General features: G+C 42.8%; 1 protein-coding gene across 1 annotated transcript in view; it reads right to left on the bottom strand.

Moving 5' to 3' along the window:
* Positions 1–1,172: 1,172 nt before the first annotated feature.
* Positions 1,173–14,512, bottom strand: part of XPC (XPC complex subunit, DNA damage recognition and repair factor) — an 85,032-nt gene continuing 71,692 nt past the window's right edge. The window contains exons 12-16 of the mRNA XM_007950602.1: positions 9,763–9,897; positions 9,513–9,682; positions 8,932–9,025; positions 7,614–7,703; positions 1,173–1,385 (exon numbers count right to left, since the gene is read on the bottom strand). Of these exons, the coding sequence (XP_007948793.1) occupies positions 1,173–1,385; positions 7,614–7,703; positions 8,932–9,025; positions 9,513–9,682; positions 9,763–9,897 (702 nt within the window). The remainder of the gene's footprint in view (positions 1,386–7,613; positions 7,704–8,931; positions 9,026–9,512; positions 9,683–9,762; positions 9,898–14,512) is intronic.

Genomic DNA, 14,512 nt, shown 5'->3' with positions numbered 1-14,512 from the left:
TCCAGACATAGGACAATACCCTTGACTCAAAACACCAAAAACAAGTTGCCTTACCTCTAGGACTCTGGGTTCTGATACAGGAAGTGTGAGTGCAGTTTCCATAGCAACATCAGTGTGTTTCTCAACAAAAGCAGTGCCAGCCAGGCTCCTGCTACATATGAGTCACATCCCAAGTGTTTTGTTTGTTTCCCTGGGATAAAACTAACTCAGATTTTCAATGGCTCCTGTCAAGGATTAAGCAGCATCTCCTGCTTTGAACATGGGTGTGGGGGTGTGGGGGTGTGTGTGTGTAGAATTACATGTGTAATGAAGAACTTAAAGGAAATCACCATCTTATTTTTAGTGTAGTCCCAACGTATCATCCAGGTGTTCTTAACTGACATAAAAACTGAAAGAAAATATGGAGTCGAGTCTTTTTACATAAATGTTTTATTTTTTTCTCAAAGTACTATGAAAGTTATTTGAGTATCTATAGTACATAAAGCTTTGTAGATTTATCCAGTAATGAATAAAATCTAGTTTAACACTGGTCTACTTCCACTAACATTTCCTTAATTCTCAATTTGTGTTTTTAATTTTGTTTTCCTGATTTTAGCTTAGTTTTAGTCTTCTGCAACCACAGAATGTGACTTAAAAAAGTAGACGATGTGCACTTGCGCTCTCTCGTGTGACAAACAGCAACATTAGGCAGTATTAGTAAACCTGATTCAGAAAAAATAAGTGGCCTTCAAAGAAAGTCGCAAGAAGAAACAGCACAGTGTTTGACAGATGTAGGATCTAACTAGAGGAAATGATTGCTGCATTCCTCAATACATCATCATCTAAAAGGTCCCCAGTGGTGTCTAAAGAGCTGACCTGAATTTCCAAAGATAGGAAGAACATGGCCAAGGTGGCAGAAAAGTGTCTCTGGGGAATTCTCCCACAGCTCAAAGGCTAGGCATGACTTTATAGCAAAAAGCTTTGAAAGCCTATCCTGGGTGAGTCCAACAAGGGGTAGAGCCAGAGTGAACTGCAGAGTAACTTCAATGTGAACTTTCTGTCCTCTGGCCAGTGTCTGCAGCAGATGCAGCTTCTGTTTCTCAGCAGAAAAGCCACTGCCATGGGACCTGGGCACCCACCAAGGGCAGGTGGAGATCTGCAGCAGTGGAGCACATGATAAGGTGAAACCAGCATCACAGCTTCTCAAATGGAAACAGATGGGAAGCTGCCTCTTTCTTTTCTCTTTTGGTCTTCTTAGGGCACTTCTGCTTCTGGTCTTCAGCTTCTCGGTTTTGGGGCCAAGAGGCAGCCAAGATCATGGCTGCTTCTGCTTGGGAGCTGGTCCCTTCCTCTTCATCAGAAGAGAGCCCACAACCTGCATCTGTATGGGGAGCTACTGCCTCACTCTGCAGAGGTGGGAGACAAGAGGGAAAACATGGCACATGTCAGTGAAGAGACATCAGGGAGTGCTATCAGGAGGCAGTATAGCTCCTGGAAATTGGACCAGCTACCAGCCAGACTGGGCAGTATGGCTCTGGAGACACAGGCATTGGGTGGGAAGAGCCAAGAACTGCCTAGTTGTCCTCATCAGCATTCCAAGTCATGCTTCCCACTATGGCTCTAGTATGTCTTCCTCAGATGCAGGCTCATGTAAGCAGGTCCGAGAGAGCCTGCCGTGACACTGGAGTGCAGAGATGTTGGGCCAGCTCACAGTCAAATCTAGAAAATAACTGTGACTTGTGCTTTGCAACTGTTATCCTGATCAAAAGTACTTTATAGGGTGAAAGCATATCTACTGGAAGACTATAATGCAAAAAATGGAAGAATATAATTTAATAACATTAAACATAATGAAAAGGTGCTCTGGTGGTGCAGTGCTTAAGGCATTTGACTGCTAACCAGAAGGTTGGCAGTTCAAACCCACCAGCCACTCCATGGAAGGAAGACTGGGCAATCTATTGAAAGATTTACCACCTCAGAAATCCAATGGGGGTTGCTATGGGTCAGAATTGACTTGAGGGTAGTGGGTTTGGTTTGGTTTTGGAAACATAATGAAAGAGTTAAGGGAAAACACAGACAAAGATCTAAAAGAAATAAGGAAAACAATGTAAGAACTAAATTAGGACCTAAAACTAGAAAAAGAAATCAACCAAATACTGCAACTGAAAGGGACAAAAAAACTGAAATGAGAAACATACTGGAAGGATTTAACAGATTTAATCAGGCAGAAGTAAGAATAGTGAAGTAGAGGATAAAACAAAATTACAGAGGCTGAAGAGAATAAGAATGGAAAGTCAAGACGACTGGACATAATTTAATGGAATTATGGGGCAACGATTTAAAGAAATTATGGGGCAACAAGGAGCTCTGGTAGCATAGTGCCTAAGGCACTTGACTGCTAACCAGAAGGCTGGCAGTTCAAACCCACCAGCCACTCCTCAGAAGGAAGGTTGGGCAATCTACTTCCATAATGATACCGCCTTGGAAACCCAAGAGGGGTTGCTATGAGTTGGGTCTGATTTGACGGCACATAACAACAACAAGAAGTAGGTACAAGTTTACCCTCAAAAAGAAAAACCAAACTCACTGCTGTTGAGTCGGTCCTGACTCACCGAGACCCCTCTTTGGGTTTCCAAAGTGCTATCCCTATGGAAGTAGAGTGCCCAACCTTCCTTCTGAGAAGTGGCTGGTGGGTTTGAACCACCACCCTTCTGGTTAGTAGTCAAATGCCTCAGGTACTACACCACCAGCTGTTAAATGGAATATTCCTGGTAATCACTAAGAAAATACACCAATCCTGTTTAAACTCTTTCAAAAGACAGAGAAGGAAGGAGTACTCTCTAATTCATTCTAGGAAGGAAACATAACCCTGATACCAAAACAGGACAAAGACTCCACAAGAAAAGAAAACAAGTCACTATCCACAGAAGGAATACTGGGCAAGCTACTTGTGTAGTGATACTGCCTTGGAAATCCAAAGAAGGGTCACTATGAGTTGGATCCGACTGGATGGCAGAGTTTGGTTTTTTTTTTTTTATCCCTTATAGTAAAAAAAATACTTATGAATAGAATCCAACAGCATGTTAAAAGAGGCAAACACCATGACCAAGTGGGATAAATAAATCAATGTAATATGCCACATCAGTAGAACAAAGGAAAAGAGCCACATGATCATCTCTATAAAAACAGAAAAAACATTTGGTAGAATTCAATACCCTTTCTTAACACCTTCAACTCTTCAACGCCCTCAAGAAGATTGGAATAGAAAGGAAATTTCTCAATATGACTGAGGGCATACATGAAAAGCCAATAGGCGTTGTTTGTTTATTTCCTTTTCAAATCAGGAAAAGGACAAGGGTGCTTACTCTCACCACTTCTATTCAATACTGTATTTGAATTCCTAGTGAGAGCAGTAAGAAAAGAAAAATAAATAAATTAATCCAGATTGGAAAAGAGGTAGTAAAACTATCTCTACTCATGGATGATACACTCCTATATACAGAAAATCTCAGAGTTCACAAGAAAACTTATAGAAATAACAATAGTCTAGGCAAAAGGAAATATGCCCATGACCATATATAAGGTTGGTGAGTTGCTGGACCTGTGGGCTTGGGGCCATGGTTGCAGGGGACATTAAGCTCAACTGGCATAACATACTACACAAAAACAATATTCTACCTCCTACTTTGGTGAGTAGTGACTCAAGTCTTAAAAGGTTGCATGTGGCCATCTAGATGCAACAATGGGTCTCTCCTTGTCCAGAGCAAAGAAGAAGAAAACCAAATACGGATGAAAACAATTAGTCCGAGGGGCTAGTGGACCATGTGAACCTCAGTCTATATGACCATGAGACCAGAACTAGATGGTGCCCAGCTATCACTGTCAAACACTCGGAAAGAGATCTATGTAGGAGATCCTGGAGAGAGTGGGAGAACAAAGTGGGACAAAACTCATAAAATCATTAAAAAAAAAAAAAGATGAAGTTTACTAGTTGGATTAGAGCCTGGTGAGACCCTGGAGACTATGGCCCCTGGTCACCCTTGAGGTCTGGAACTGAACTCACTTCTGTGGCTTCCCGCCAAACAACCAACAGGCATACAGGATGAACATTTACATCAGATTTATACACTCCTTAGAACAATCAATCATGGGAAAACAAAAGGGCAGTATTTGCACAGGGAGATAGCTCAGGGAATGCACAGGAAGGAAGGACACAGGGAAGCGGTAACTACAGGGAGGAGAGCTGTTACATTGTGGGGAACTGCAGTCAATGTCATAAAACAAAATGTGTGTGAACTGCTGTATGGAAAATGAATTTGCTCTGTAAACTTTCACCCAGTTCACAACAAAAATTGAAAAAAAAAACCTGAGGAATTTAGCCAATCTACAGGGTCATAATGCACTGGGCAAATCTGCTACAGAAGACCTCTTTAAAGTGTTGAAGAGCAAAGTTGTGACTTTGAAGACTGAGGTGCACCTAACCCAAGCTATGGTATTTTCAATAGCCTCATATGCATGTGAAAGCTGGACAACAAGTAAGGAAGACTGGAGAAAAGTTGATGCTTTTAAATTGTAGTGTTGGTGAAGAATACTGAAAGTACCAAGGACTGCCAGAAGAACTAACAAATCTGTCCTGGAAGAAGTACAGCCAGAATGCTCCTCAGAGGCAAGAATGGCCAGACTTTGTCCCATCTACTTTGGTCATATTATCAGAAGGGACCATTCCCTGAAGAAGGATATCATGCTTGGTAAAGTGGAGCATCAGCAAAAAAGGGGAAGGCCCTCAACGAGATGGACTGACGCAGTGGCTGCAACGACAGGCTCAGGTATTGTGAGGATGGTGCAGGGTTAGGCAGTGTGTTTCATTCTGTAGTACAGAGGGTGGCTATGAGTTGGAGCCGACTTGATGGCACCTAACAATAACAGGATGACTAAAATAACAAAAACAACAAAAATAACAAATGTTGGCAAAGATGTGAGGAAACTGGAACCCTTATCCATTGCTGGTGAAAGTGTAAAATGGTGTAGGCATTGTGGAAAACTGTGGTGGTTCCTCAAAAAATAAAAATAGAACTCTCGTATGACTCAGTAATTCCACTCCTAAGTACATACCCAAGAGCCTTAAAAGCAAAGACTCAAACAGATACTTGTACACTGATGATGTTCACTGCAGCGCTATTCACAATAGCTAAAAGGTGAAAACAACTTAAATGCCCATGAACAGATGAACGGACAAACAAAATGTGTTACATACATACAATGGAATATTACTCAGCCATAAGATAAATGAAGTCTTGACACATATTATAATATGGATAGAACCTGAAGGCATTATGCTGAGTGAAATAAGTCAATCACAAAAAGATAAATATTGTGTGATTCACTTATACAGAAATACAAGAACAAGCACATATACAGATATCAAAGTTTCTTAGTGGTCACTAGTGGTGGCAGGGAGGGAAAATGGGAGATTACTGTAGAGTACTGACTTCCAGTTTACAGTGATAGAAAAAACTGCACTGATTAAGTATAGAGTTGCATAGCTGATTAATATAATTTCTGTCAATAAGGTGTACAACTGTAAAAAGTTGAATTGGCAAAAGTTGTGTGACAGACTTACGATGACAAAAAGAAAAAAAACAAAAAAAAAAAGCAAGCTGCTGAGAATGCTTAAATCAAAACAACCCAAACCCACTGTCATCAAGTCTATTCTGACTCATAGCAACTCTACAGGACAGAGCAGAATTGCCCCCGTAGGGTTTCCGAGGCTATAAATCTTTATAGAAGCAGACGGCCTCATCTGTCTCCCACAGAGTAGCTGGTGGGTTTGAACCACTGATCTTTTGGTTAGCAGCCAAACGCCTTAATTACTGTGCCACCAGAGTATCTTCAGGCTGCTTATGTACAACCGTATACCTCATGGGATGTCTCCTTTGTTTGGAGGTTTAGGGTCATGGTTTCATGGGCAATCCCAGTTAATTAGCATAATAACGTGTTTAGTGCTTCTGTTCTACATCCTAGGTATTAAAAGCTTGTAAGCAGCCATTCCAGACACAAATTATTGATCTCATTCCACCTGGACAACAAAGGAAGGAGAGTCAGGAATGGAATGTCTGACTAACTGCCCCCACGAACAACTTCTTTTGCCACAAGACCAGATGGTGCCCAGCTACCATTATTGAACATTTTGATCACAGATTCTATAGAAGGATTCTGATCAAAAGAAGAAAAATGCAGTACAGAATTTCAAATTATCAGGGGCTCCAGACTTTTTAGAACCATGGAGGGTGATGAATCCCTAAAACTAATGTCCTGAGATAATGTTTAAACCTTAAATCAAAAATATCCCCTGAAGTCTTAAAGCCAAAGAAATTTCTCTTGTAAAGAATGATTGTGTTGCACAATATGCTCCTTTGAGATCTATCAAGGAGCTCTGATGGTATAGTGTTTAATGCATTTGACTGCTAACTAGGAGTTGGCAGTTCAAGCCCACCAGCCACTCCATGGAAGGAAGATGGGGAAATCTACTTCCCTTGGGAATCCAATGGGGACCGTCATGAGTCCAGATCAACTCCATGGCAGTGAGTTTGGTTTTTTGGCTATATGGGATCAAACTGATAACACAATTCAAAGAATTAGACAGGAAACTTAGGGGCTGGTGAGTTTATGTCAATGAGAGAGGAACAACTTGGGAAAGGAGGGTAGGAACGGTTGCACAACTTGAAGACTGTCACTAAATTGTACATGTAGAAACTGCTGAACTGGTGTATGATCTGCTGTGTACATTTTCAACAACAGAAATAATTTAAGTGCCTGCACAACCTGAGTTGTTATTAATATAAAAATAAAAGTACAGTGTATCTTTAACTGCTCAGATGTATAGTGTCAGCTCTTTGGGCTAAATGATCTGAGGGAACAAATGCCTAGGGAAAGGGAAGAAGTTGGCCAAGGAGAGTTTAGATGGTTAGCATGAAGCCACATGGGCAGGAAAATGCATGGGCAGGTCAGCAAGGAGCCAGTCAAAACATAAAGCCAAAGAGGTCACTAAAAGGATTTCAGAGACGTATGACAAAAATATTTTTTAAAGGCAAATAGGCAGCATGCAGGGCTAGAGTGGGGCTGCAAAGCAGAGAGGTGTGGTCCCAGCTGTGTCCAGAGCAGGTTTCTGTGGTCTCCGACACTGGTCATCCTACATAACAGGATCTGTTTGCCCCTGTGTGAGAGCCCTTTGAGGTAGGGCTGCATGCCAGTTCTGCCTGGCCTGGTACATTGGTGCTGCTGAGGCGTGCTGCTGAGCAACCTTAGCCTGAAGGGTGGCAGGAGGCACTGGGAGCAAAGGGAGCCTGGGCATGGCACATCAGACAGACATGGCGGGCCACCACCCCTCCTGGGAGGCGGTTAGTACAGACCAGACCACAGCAGACACTCGTGCAGGTAGGGGTAGTATAGAGGATGTTGGGACAGGGTTGGCGCTGGAAGAGCCAGCAGAGGTCTGACTCCTGGAATGCCTTCCCTTGGAGGAACAGGCAGAGGAATGTCATGACATAGTCATTCAGGATCTGACCAGTGATTTTTGAATTGGAACCCCAGGAAAGTGACCCTGGCTTGCTTTCTTTACAAAAGTCCATACTGACCTTGGTCCCATAGCGAAGCTTCAGCTTTTCTCTGATGAGCAGTCCCTTGGTCAGCAGCTTCCAGTTCCCTTGAGCCCGTTTCTCCTTTTTCTGTAGATCAGAAAAAAAATGGGAGAACATAAAATATTAAATAAGCACCAATATTTTCAGGAAAAGGAATATCTAGATGAACCTGTGAATATGTACATAAAGATACATATAAAATTTTAGGTTAAAAAAGTTTCTCAATCACTCCAAATATCATTTTTATTTAAAAAATGACATCATTTATAAAGTGATACTTTATAAAACCACCAAATACAAAAGCCTCTCAATTATTGCCATTATTTACTGTCATTGGGGAGCCCTGGTAGCATAGTGGCTAAGACACTTGCCTGCTAACCAGATGGCTGGCGGTTCAAACCCAACAGCCACTCCTTGGAAGGAAGGTTGGGCAATCCTACTTCCGTAGTGATACTGCCTCGGAAACCCAAGGAGGGGTCGCTATGAGTCGGGTATGACTCGATGGCACATAACAACAACAACAACTGTCATTGAGTTGACCCCAACCCATGATAACCTCATACAATGGAACAAAACAATGCCCAGTCTATCCCCCATGACTGGCTGTAGATTGAGCCATTATGATCCTTAGGGTTTTCATTGGCTGATTTTTGGAAGTGGACTGCCAGGCCTTTCATCCTCCTCTGAGACACAGGTGGTGGCTGTATATAAGGTGCACTGGCTGGGAATTGAACCCTGGGCTCCCACATGGAATGGAAGAATTCTACCACTGAACCACAACTGTTGTATTACTGGGTGCCGTCAAGTCCATTTCTAACACACAGCGACCCCATGCGACAGAGGAGAACTGCCTACAGGGTTTGCTAGGCTGTAATCTTTACAGAAGCAGATCACCATGTCTCCTGTAGAGCTGCTGGGTGATTTGAACTGTGAACCTTTTAGTTAGCAACCAAGTAATAATGTGCCAATAGGGGTCTGTTGTCACTGGCTCTGAAATTTTAGGAGTCATTTAGAGCCTGGACTATAGGCAATTCCTCTAAAGACTGATGTAGGTTTTGGTACAGGGACAATGGTCCCTGGAGCCAGAGAGATCAAGGACCCAATAGTGGATTTTGAGGTATAGGCAGGACCCTGCTTGATACAGAGTTGGCTCCCCATGTGCCTTCATGAAGAGAGCAGGACCTCTCTTTAAAGCTCATCTATTCTCTCCTCTTTTTATACATGATGTAGGTGAGGCCCAGGGATGGGAACAAAATGGCTGTCACTATCCCCACATCAGCACCGCCCCTGGCTGGCCCCTTGAAAGGCTGCTCACCTCTTTTTCCTTCTTTTCGATGAGTGCCTGCTCATTTTCCCAGGCGGCCAGGAGCACATCTTTGTATTCCTCACAGATAATGTACCCGTCAGTTCTGTGAGGACATAAAATGGGTGATCTTCAGTGAGCCTGCTTCACTGCTGTGGCCTCTCTGCCTCCCTCTGCAGAGGGTGGTGGGCACTCCTAAACACATGTGCCCTGAAGGACTTCCTGGGTTAGCTAGTTCACAATGGTGACTAGTAGCTAGTAAGATACCACCCTTGCAGAAGGCAGGCCTAGAGAAACTGGACCAGCAGCTTCTTCCCCACCACACAGCAGAACAGAATAGCAACCCAGTAGCCCCTCAGGAAGGATGCTGATTCTGTGACTACTGCCAGGAAACAGTGTTTCAATCCAGCATTGTTAGGATGCTGGCTTTGATACAAGGATTGGTGAAGTATTAAGGTTTACTCTGCAAATCCATTGTAAAAATGTGAAAATGAAAGCCAATAGGCCTCAACCCTACCAGGCCACAACTTCCCACTCCCATCTCTGTAACCTCATCCTCTTTCTTTTTGCCTCCACTGGAGTCCCTCACGCACACAGGGTGGGAATAGCCTCCGTGGAAGTCGAAGCCAGTGATGGCTTGCACGCAGTCAATGTTCAGCTTGCGAGCCACGCGGTGCAGGTTGGGTAGGTTCAGCTGGACACAACCAATGGGCATCATGCTGGGCAGGAAGAGGTAAACATTCCCAAACTCATTCCGGGGGACCTGGGAAGGAGGGTACACCAGGATGTGGTTGGTTGGAGGATGAAGAAGAATGTCCTTGCTCTGCTGAGTGCTGCCCTTACCTTCCCATCCACAGCCACAGGGGGCTGGTACTCCTCTGTCTGCCAGTGGCCAAACAGGCCCAGGTCATTATGGTCCTGCAGCTGGGGCTCTGCCAAACGAGCTTTCCGGGCCCGGTTAGAATAGCCTTTCACCATCTATACCAGAGGAAACAGCCACAGTTTAAGAGACACAACTACTATTTCCCAAGCATTTGTGATATACCAGGCACTGTGCCTGGTGCTTTATACCTGTTCCTTCATTTCATCCTCAAAACAAACCCAAGATGGGTGTGCTTTTTAATCTCCCTTTACAGCAACTACTACTAGTACTATGACTCACACTAACTAATGTGCACAGAGTGCTCACTCTGTCCCAGGAACTGTTCTCAGAGCTTTGTATGTATTAACTTATTTAATCTTTATAACAAACCCATGAGGTAGGTCCCATTATCATTTTGTTTGCTAGGTGAGGAACATGAGTGGTTGAAATGATTCAAGTAAAAGTCCAACTGCTCATAAGGGGCAGAACCAGTATTTATTTTTGTAAAGGCTGGAAAAAAAATAACTACAACTTAAAAAATAACTTAGTATTGAATTCCTTGGCAAATTGAGGGCCCTTTACAGTACAAATATTCCCAATATATTTTGTGAGATTAAATATTTGTATATGCTTAAACGCCCTTAACATATGCTCATTTCAAATAATCTGAATGTACATTTTTATGAACCATAAATATTATTTTCAAAAGCACACCAGACCTGGGAAGTATTTTCTCAGTTTTGCAGTTGATGAAACACTGAAATATAAACCAAATAAATAATTTTATTGTTGTCTCTTTTTTGGCCTTTCCCTTTACCCAAGGTAATATGCATCTACCCTTTAGTTAGTCGTTTATTCTCCCACCCCTGGTAACCATCAAAGAGTATTTCTTTTTGTCTGAAACTGTCCTCTTGACTTTTTACTATAGTGATCTCATGCAGTATTTTCTCTTTGTTATTGACTAATTTCACTCACATGTCCTCCAGGGTCATGTACATTATGAAACGTTTCACAGACCGATCAGTTCTTTAACATGTAATATTCCATTGTGTGTATGTACCACAGTTTGTTGATCTATTTCTCCGCTGAATGGGCATTTAGACTGCTTCCTTCTTTTTGCTATTGTGAACACTGCTGCGAAGAATATGGGTGTGAGTATATCTGTTTGAGTCATGGATCTTATTTCTCTAGGATATATACCTAATAGTGGGATTGCTGGATCAAATGGTATTTCTATTCCCAGCTCTTTAAGGAAACACAATACTGTTTTTCACAGTGGCTGGAACACCATTTCACAGTCCCACCAGCAGTGTAGGAGGGTTCTAGACACTACACCCTTACCAGCATTTTTTTTTTAACTTTGCTATTTATTAGTACTGGGTTCAGATAATATCTCATTGTTGTTTTGATTTACATCTCTCTAATGGCTAAAGGAGGTCTGGTAGCATAGTGGCTAAGACACTTTCCTGCTAACCAGACGGCTGGCGGTTCAAACCCACCAGCCACTTCTCGGGAGGAAGGTTGGGCAATCCTACTTCCGTAGTGATACTGCCTCGGAAACCCAAGGAGGGGTCGCTATGAGTCGGGGCCGACTCGACGGCACATAACAACAACAACAACAACAATGGCTAAAGAGAAGCTCTGGTAGCATAGTGCCTAAGGCACTTGACTGCTAAACAGAAGGCTGGTGGTTCAAACCCACCAGCCACTCCTCAGAAGCAAGGTTGGGCAATCTACTTTCATAGTGATACTGCCTCGGAAACCCAAGGAGGGGTCACTATGAGTCAGGGCTGACTTGACAGCATATAACAACACCACAATAGCTAAAGGTGGCATAGTGCCTAAGGCATTTGACTGCTAACCAGAAGGCTGGTGGTTCAAACCCACCAGCCACTCCACATAAGAAGACTGGGCCATCTACTTCCGTAAAGATTTACTGCCTTGGGGTTGATTCAAAATGGAGTCTCACCAGGGAGCAGCACGATTTTTTTCCCTTTGGCATCTGAGGACTTTGAAAACTAGGTACAATGGTTTGAATTAGGAACTTTGGTGCTCTGAACAGCTCACTGAATCAGTGTGCACCAAACACAGAAGAGCAGAATTAGAGGAAAGGCACAGGGAGATTATTTAGGAAAGAGCTGCTGGAGGAGGACAGATGGGCACCTGAGATAGAGCACTGGAAACTTTCCTGGGGCAGTCACTGTCTACTGGGCGAGGGGGGCCGCCTGAGGTTCCTGAGCCAAGGAGGAAGTCACCTTATAGCAGCATACTAGCAACCACTACAATATTCCAGTGGGCAGCAGCAGAGAGACCTGCCTCCAGCAGCTGATTTTGTCTGTAATTTGGTTCATCTGGGTGCAGGCGGACACGGGCACCACTGCTGAGATTCAGGCGGAGATCTCACTGTTGCACCAGAAAGGCTAGCTCCCTCCCCTCCCAGCGGATCACAGAGAGGGCTTGGGTCAGACTGGGAGATATCATGCTTTTCTTTGCCACGGATATCGGGACTGCAGGTCACTAGCAGGTACTCCCCCGACTCCAACACAGCTGAAATTGCATGCATCTTTGGCGTCACAGGTGGGCAGTATCACAGACAAACTCCAGAGCCGGCCATTAGTGGTCTGGCGGGATTGCGTCAGCACCACGGGCAGATGGGGCACAGAGAGCAAAGAAGCCGCAAGTGAGTGTGGTCCCACGGATTTTGGCTTGGAGCCGTGCTTTGGCACTGTGGGGCCACGGAGGCACTGTGGGGCCACGGAGGCAGGGTCTTTGAGTGTGCCTGAAATTGGCAGGATTTTGCGACCCTCTAACAATAGGAATCTTTCCTGAGGTTGAGCCGCAGTTTTGCAAATAAATACGTCATCGATAATAGCCTGCTCAAAGCCCTAGAAACTGACCCTAGCAACACCAAGCTTTCCTTCTGCTTCCACCTTCTCTACCAATAACTTCACTCATTCAATAGAAGAAGCCATATTCAGCCAATTACAATAAAACCTCCCGCTTCGAACTCTAAATAATCTTTAAGAAAAACAGAAACACATATTCACACTACAGTGATTCCACCATCACAAAGAAAATAGCAGAGCCACCCAACACACCTGAATCAACAATAAAATAAAACACACCAGCTTTACCTTTTCAAAATATTAAACTATAAAACTAAGACAAAACAAATCAACATGTAACCAGCAGCTAGAGGCAACCTAAAGAGACAGGGCTCTACCAGATTCCAAAGGCTTAAGAAGAGGTTCTGCTTTCCAGTAACCCCAAGAACTTCTCAGACCTGCACTACACGACTGAAAAGGTCCTAGCTTATACCTTCTTTTTTTTTTCCCTCTCTCATGGTTAACCCCATTCCTTGTTGGTTTTTTTTTTTTTTTTTTTTTTTTTTTTTTTTTTTTTTTTTTTTTTTTTGCCTGTTTGTTAGTTTGTTTTCTTTCTTCATTATTCTGCTTCTCTACCTTTTTTCTCTTAGTGACCTATCCCCAGATATTGCATATTTACCTGTTTTCTTCTTCTTTTCTCCACTTTTTCTTTTTTTGGGTTACTGTTCCTGTGTGATTTCAGCGTGCATTTTTTGTCCATGTGTTCTTAGTGTTTTCAGTGGTGATTCAATTGCAATTTTTGCCTAACTGAGTAGGAGAGAGCAACAATCCCCTTAACACACAAGTACACCCACACCTCCTGCAACTTCAGTTACTGAGCAAGAGCCAGCACCTCCTTCTCTGCAATGGGCCAACGATAAAAAAACCACCAAGCACAGCCTGAATCACCCTTGGCTGCTATTCAAAAACAATTAACAGAGATCTTAATATAATACCAGGATACTTCGGAGACAACAGACCATCACAGTCCACACAAAGAAGCAAGATAAAGTGGTAGAAACAAGGGAACATGTTACAGACCCAGAACACATCCCTGAGGAAGAAGCAGCATTGGAACTCTCTGATAAGGAATTCAAAAGAATTAATATTTACGTATCATCAAAGGATTGAGAGACAGACCAAAGAAAACACAGAAAAAACTTAGGAGAATTTTGGAAGAAAATATAAGAACAAAATGACAAAATAAATGAAAAATTGGAAATAATTCTAAATCTAGAGACAGAAATTCAGAAGATTAATACTAAATTGTCAGAAATAGATAACACGCTGGAAGGGCAAAGGGGTAGACCTGATGCAATGGGAGACAGAATTAATGAGATTGAAGATAAATACCCGAATACTTCTTTGGAAAGAGATCAGTCAGAAAAAAATCAAAACAAAATGAAGAAAGCCTAAGGTTCATGTGGGATACCATCAAAACACATAATCTACGTGTCATTGGAATTCCAGAACAGGAAGAGAAAAATAAAACCACTGAGAAAATCATCCAAGATTTGCTGGAGGAGAAATTCCCTGATATGATCAAAGAGGACAATATATCCATTCAGGAAATCTAATGAACCCCAAACAAGATAGACCCCAAAAGAAGATCAGCTAGACATATCATCATCAAACTAACCAAAACCAAGGACAAAGACAGAATCCTGAGAGCAGCATAAGAAAAACAAAGAGTTACATACAAAGGTCAGCCAGTAAGAATAAGCTCTGATTTTGCAGCAGAGGTCATGCAAGCGAGAAGACAATGGGATGGTATAAATAAAACCCTGAAAGAGAAAAATTTTCAACCAAGAATTATATACCCGGCAAAATTGTCCCTCAAATATGATGGTGAAATTAGGCGATTTCC

Source organism: Orycteropus afer, unplaced genomic scaffold, assembly GCF_000298275.1.
Source record: "Orycteropus afer afer isolate SDZICR_OR568_19922 unplaced genomic scaffold, OryAfe1.0 scaffold00282, whole genome shotgun sequence".
NCBI classification, from domain to species: Eukaryota; Metazoa; Chordata; class Mammalia; order Tubulidentata; family Orycteropodidae; genus Orycteropus; species Orycteropus afer.
The sequence above is the reverse complement of the archived record's forward strand: the minus strand, read 5'-3'. Positions and strand labels throughout refer to the sequence as shown.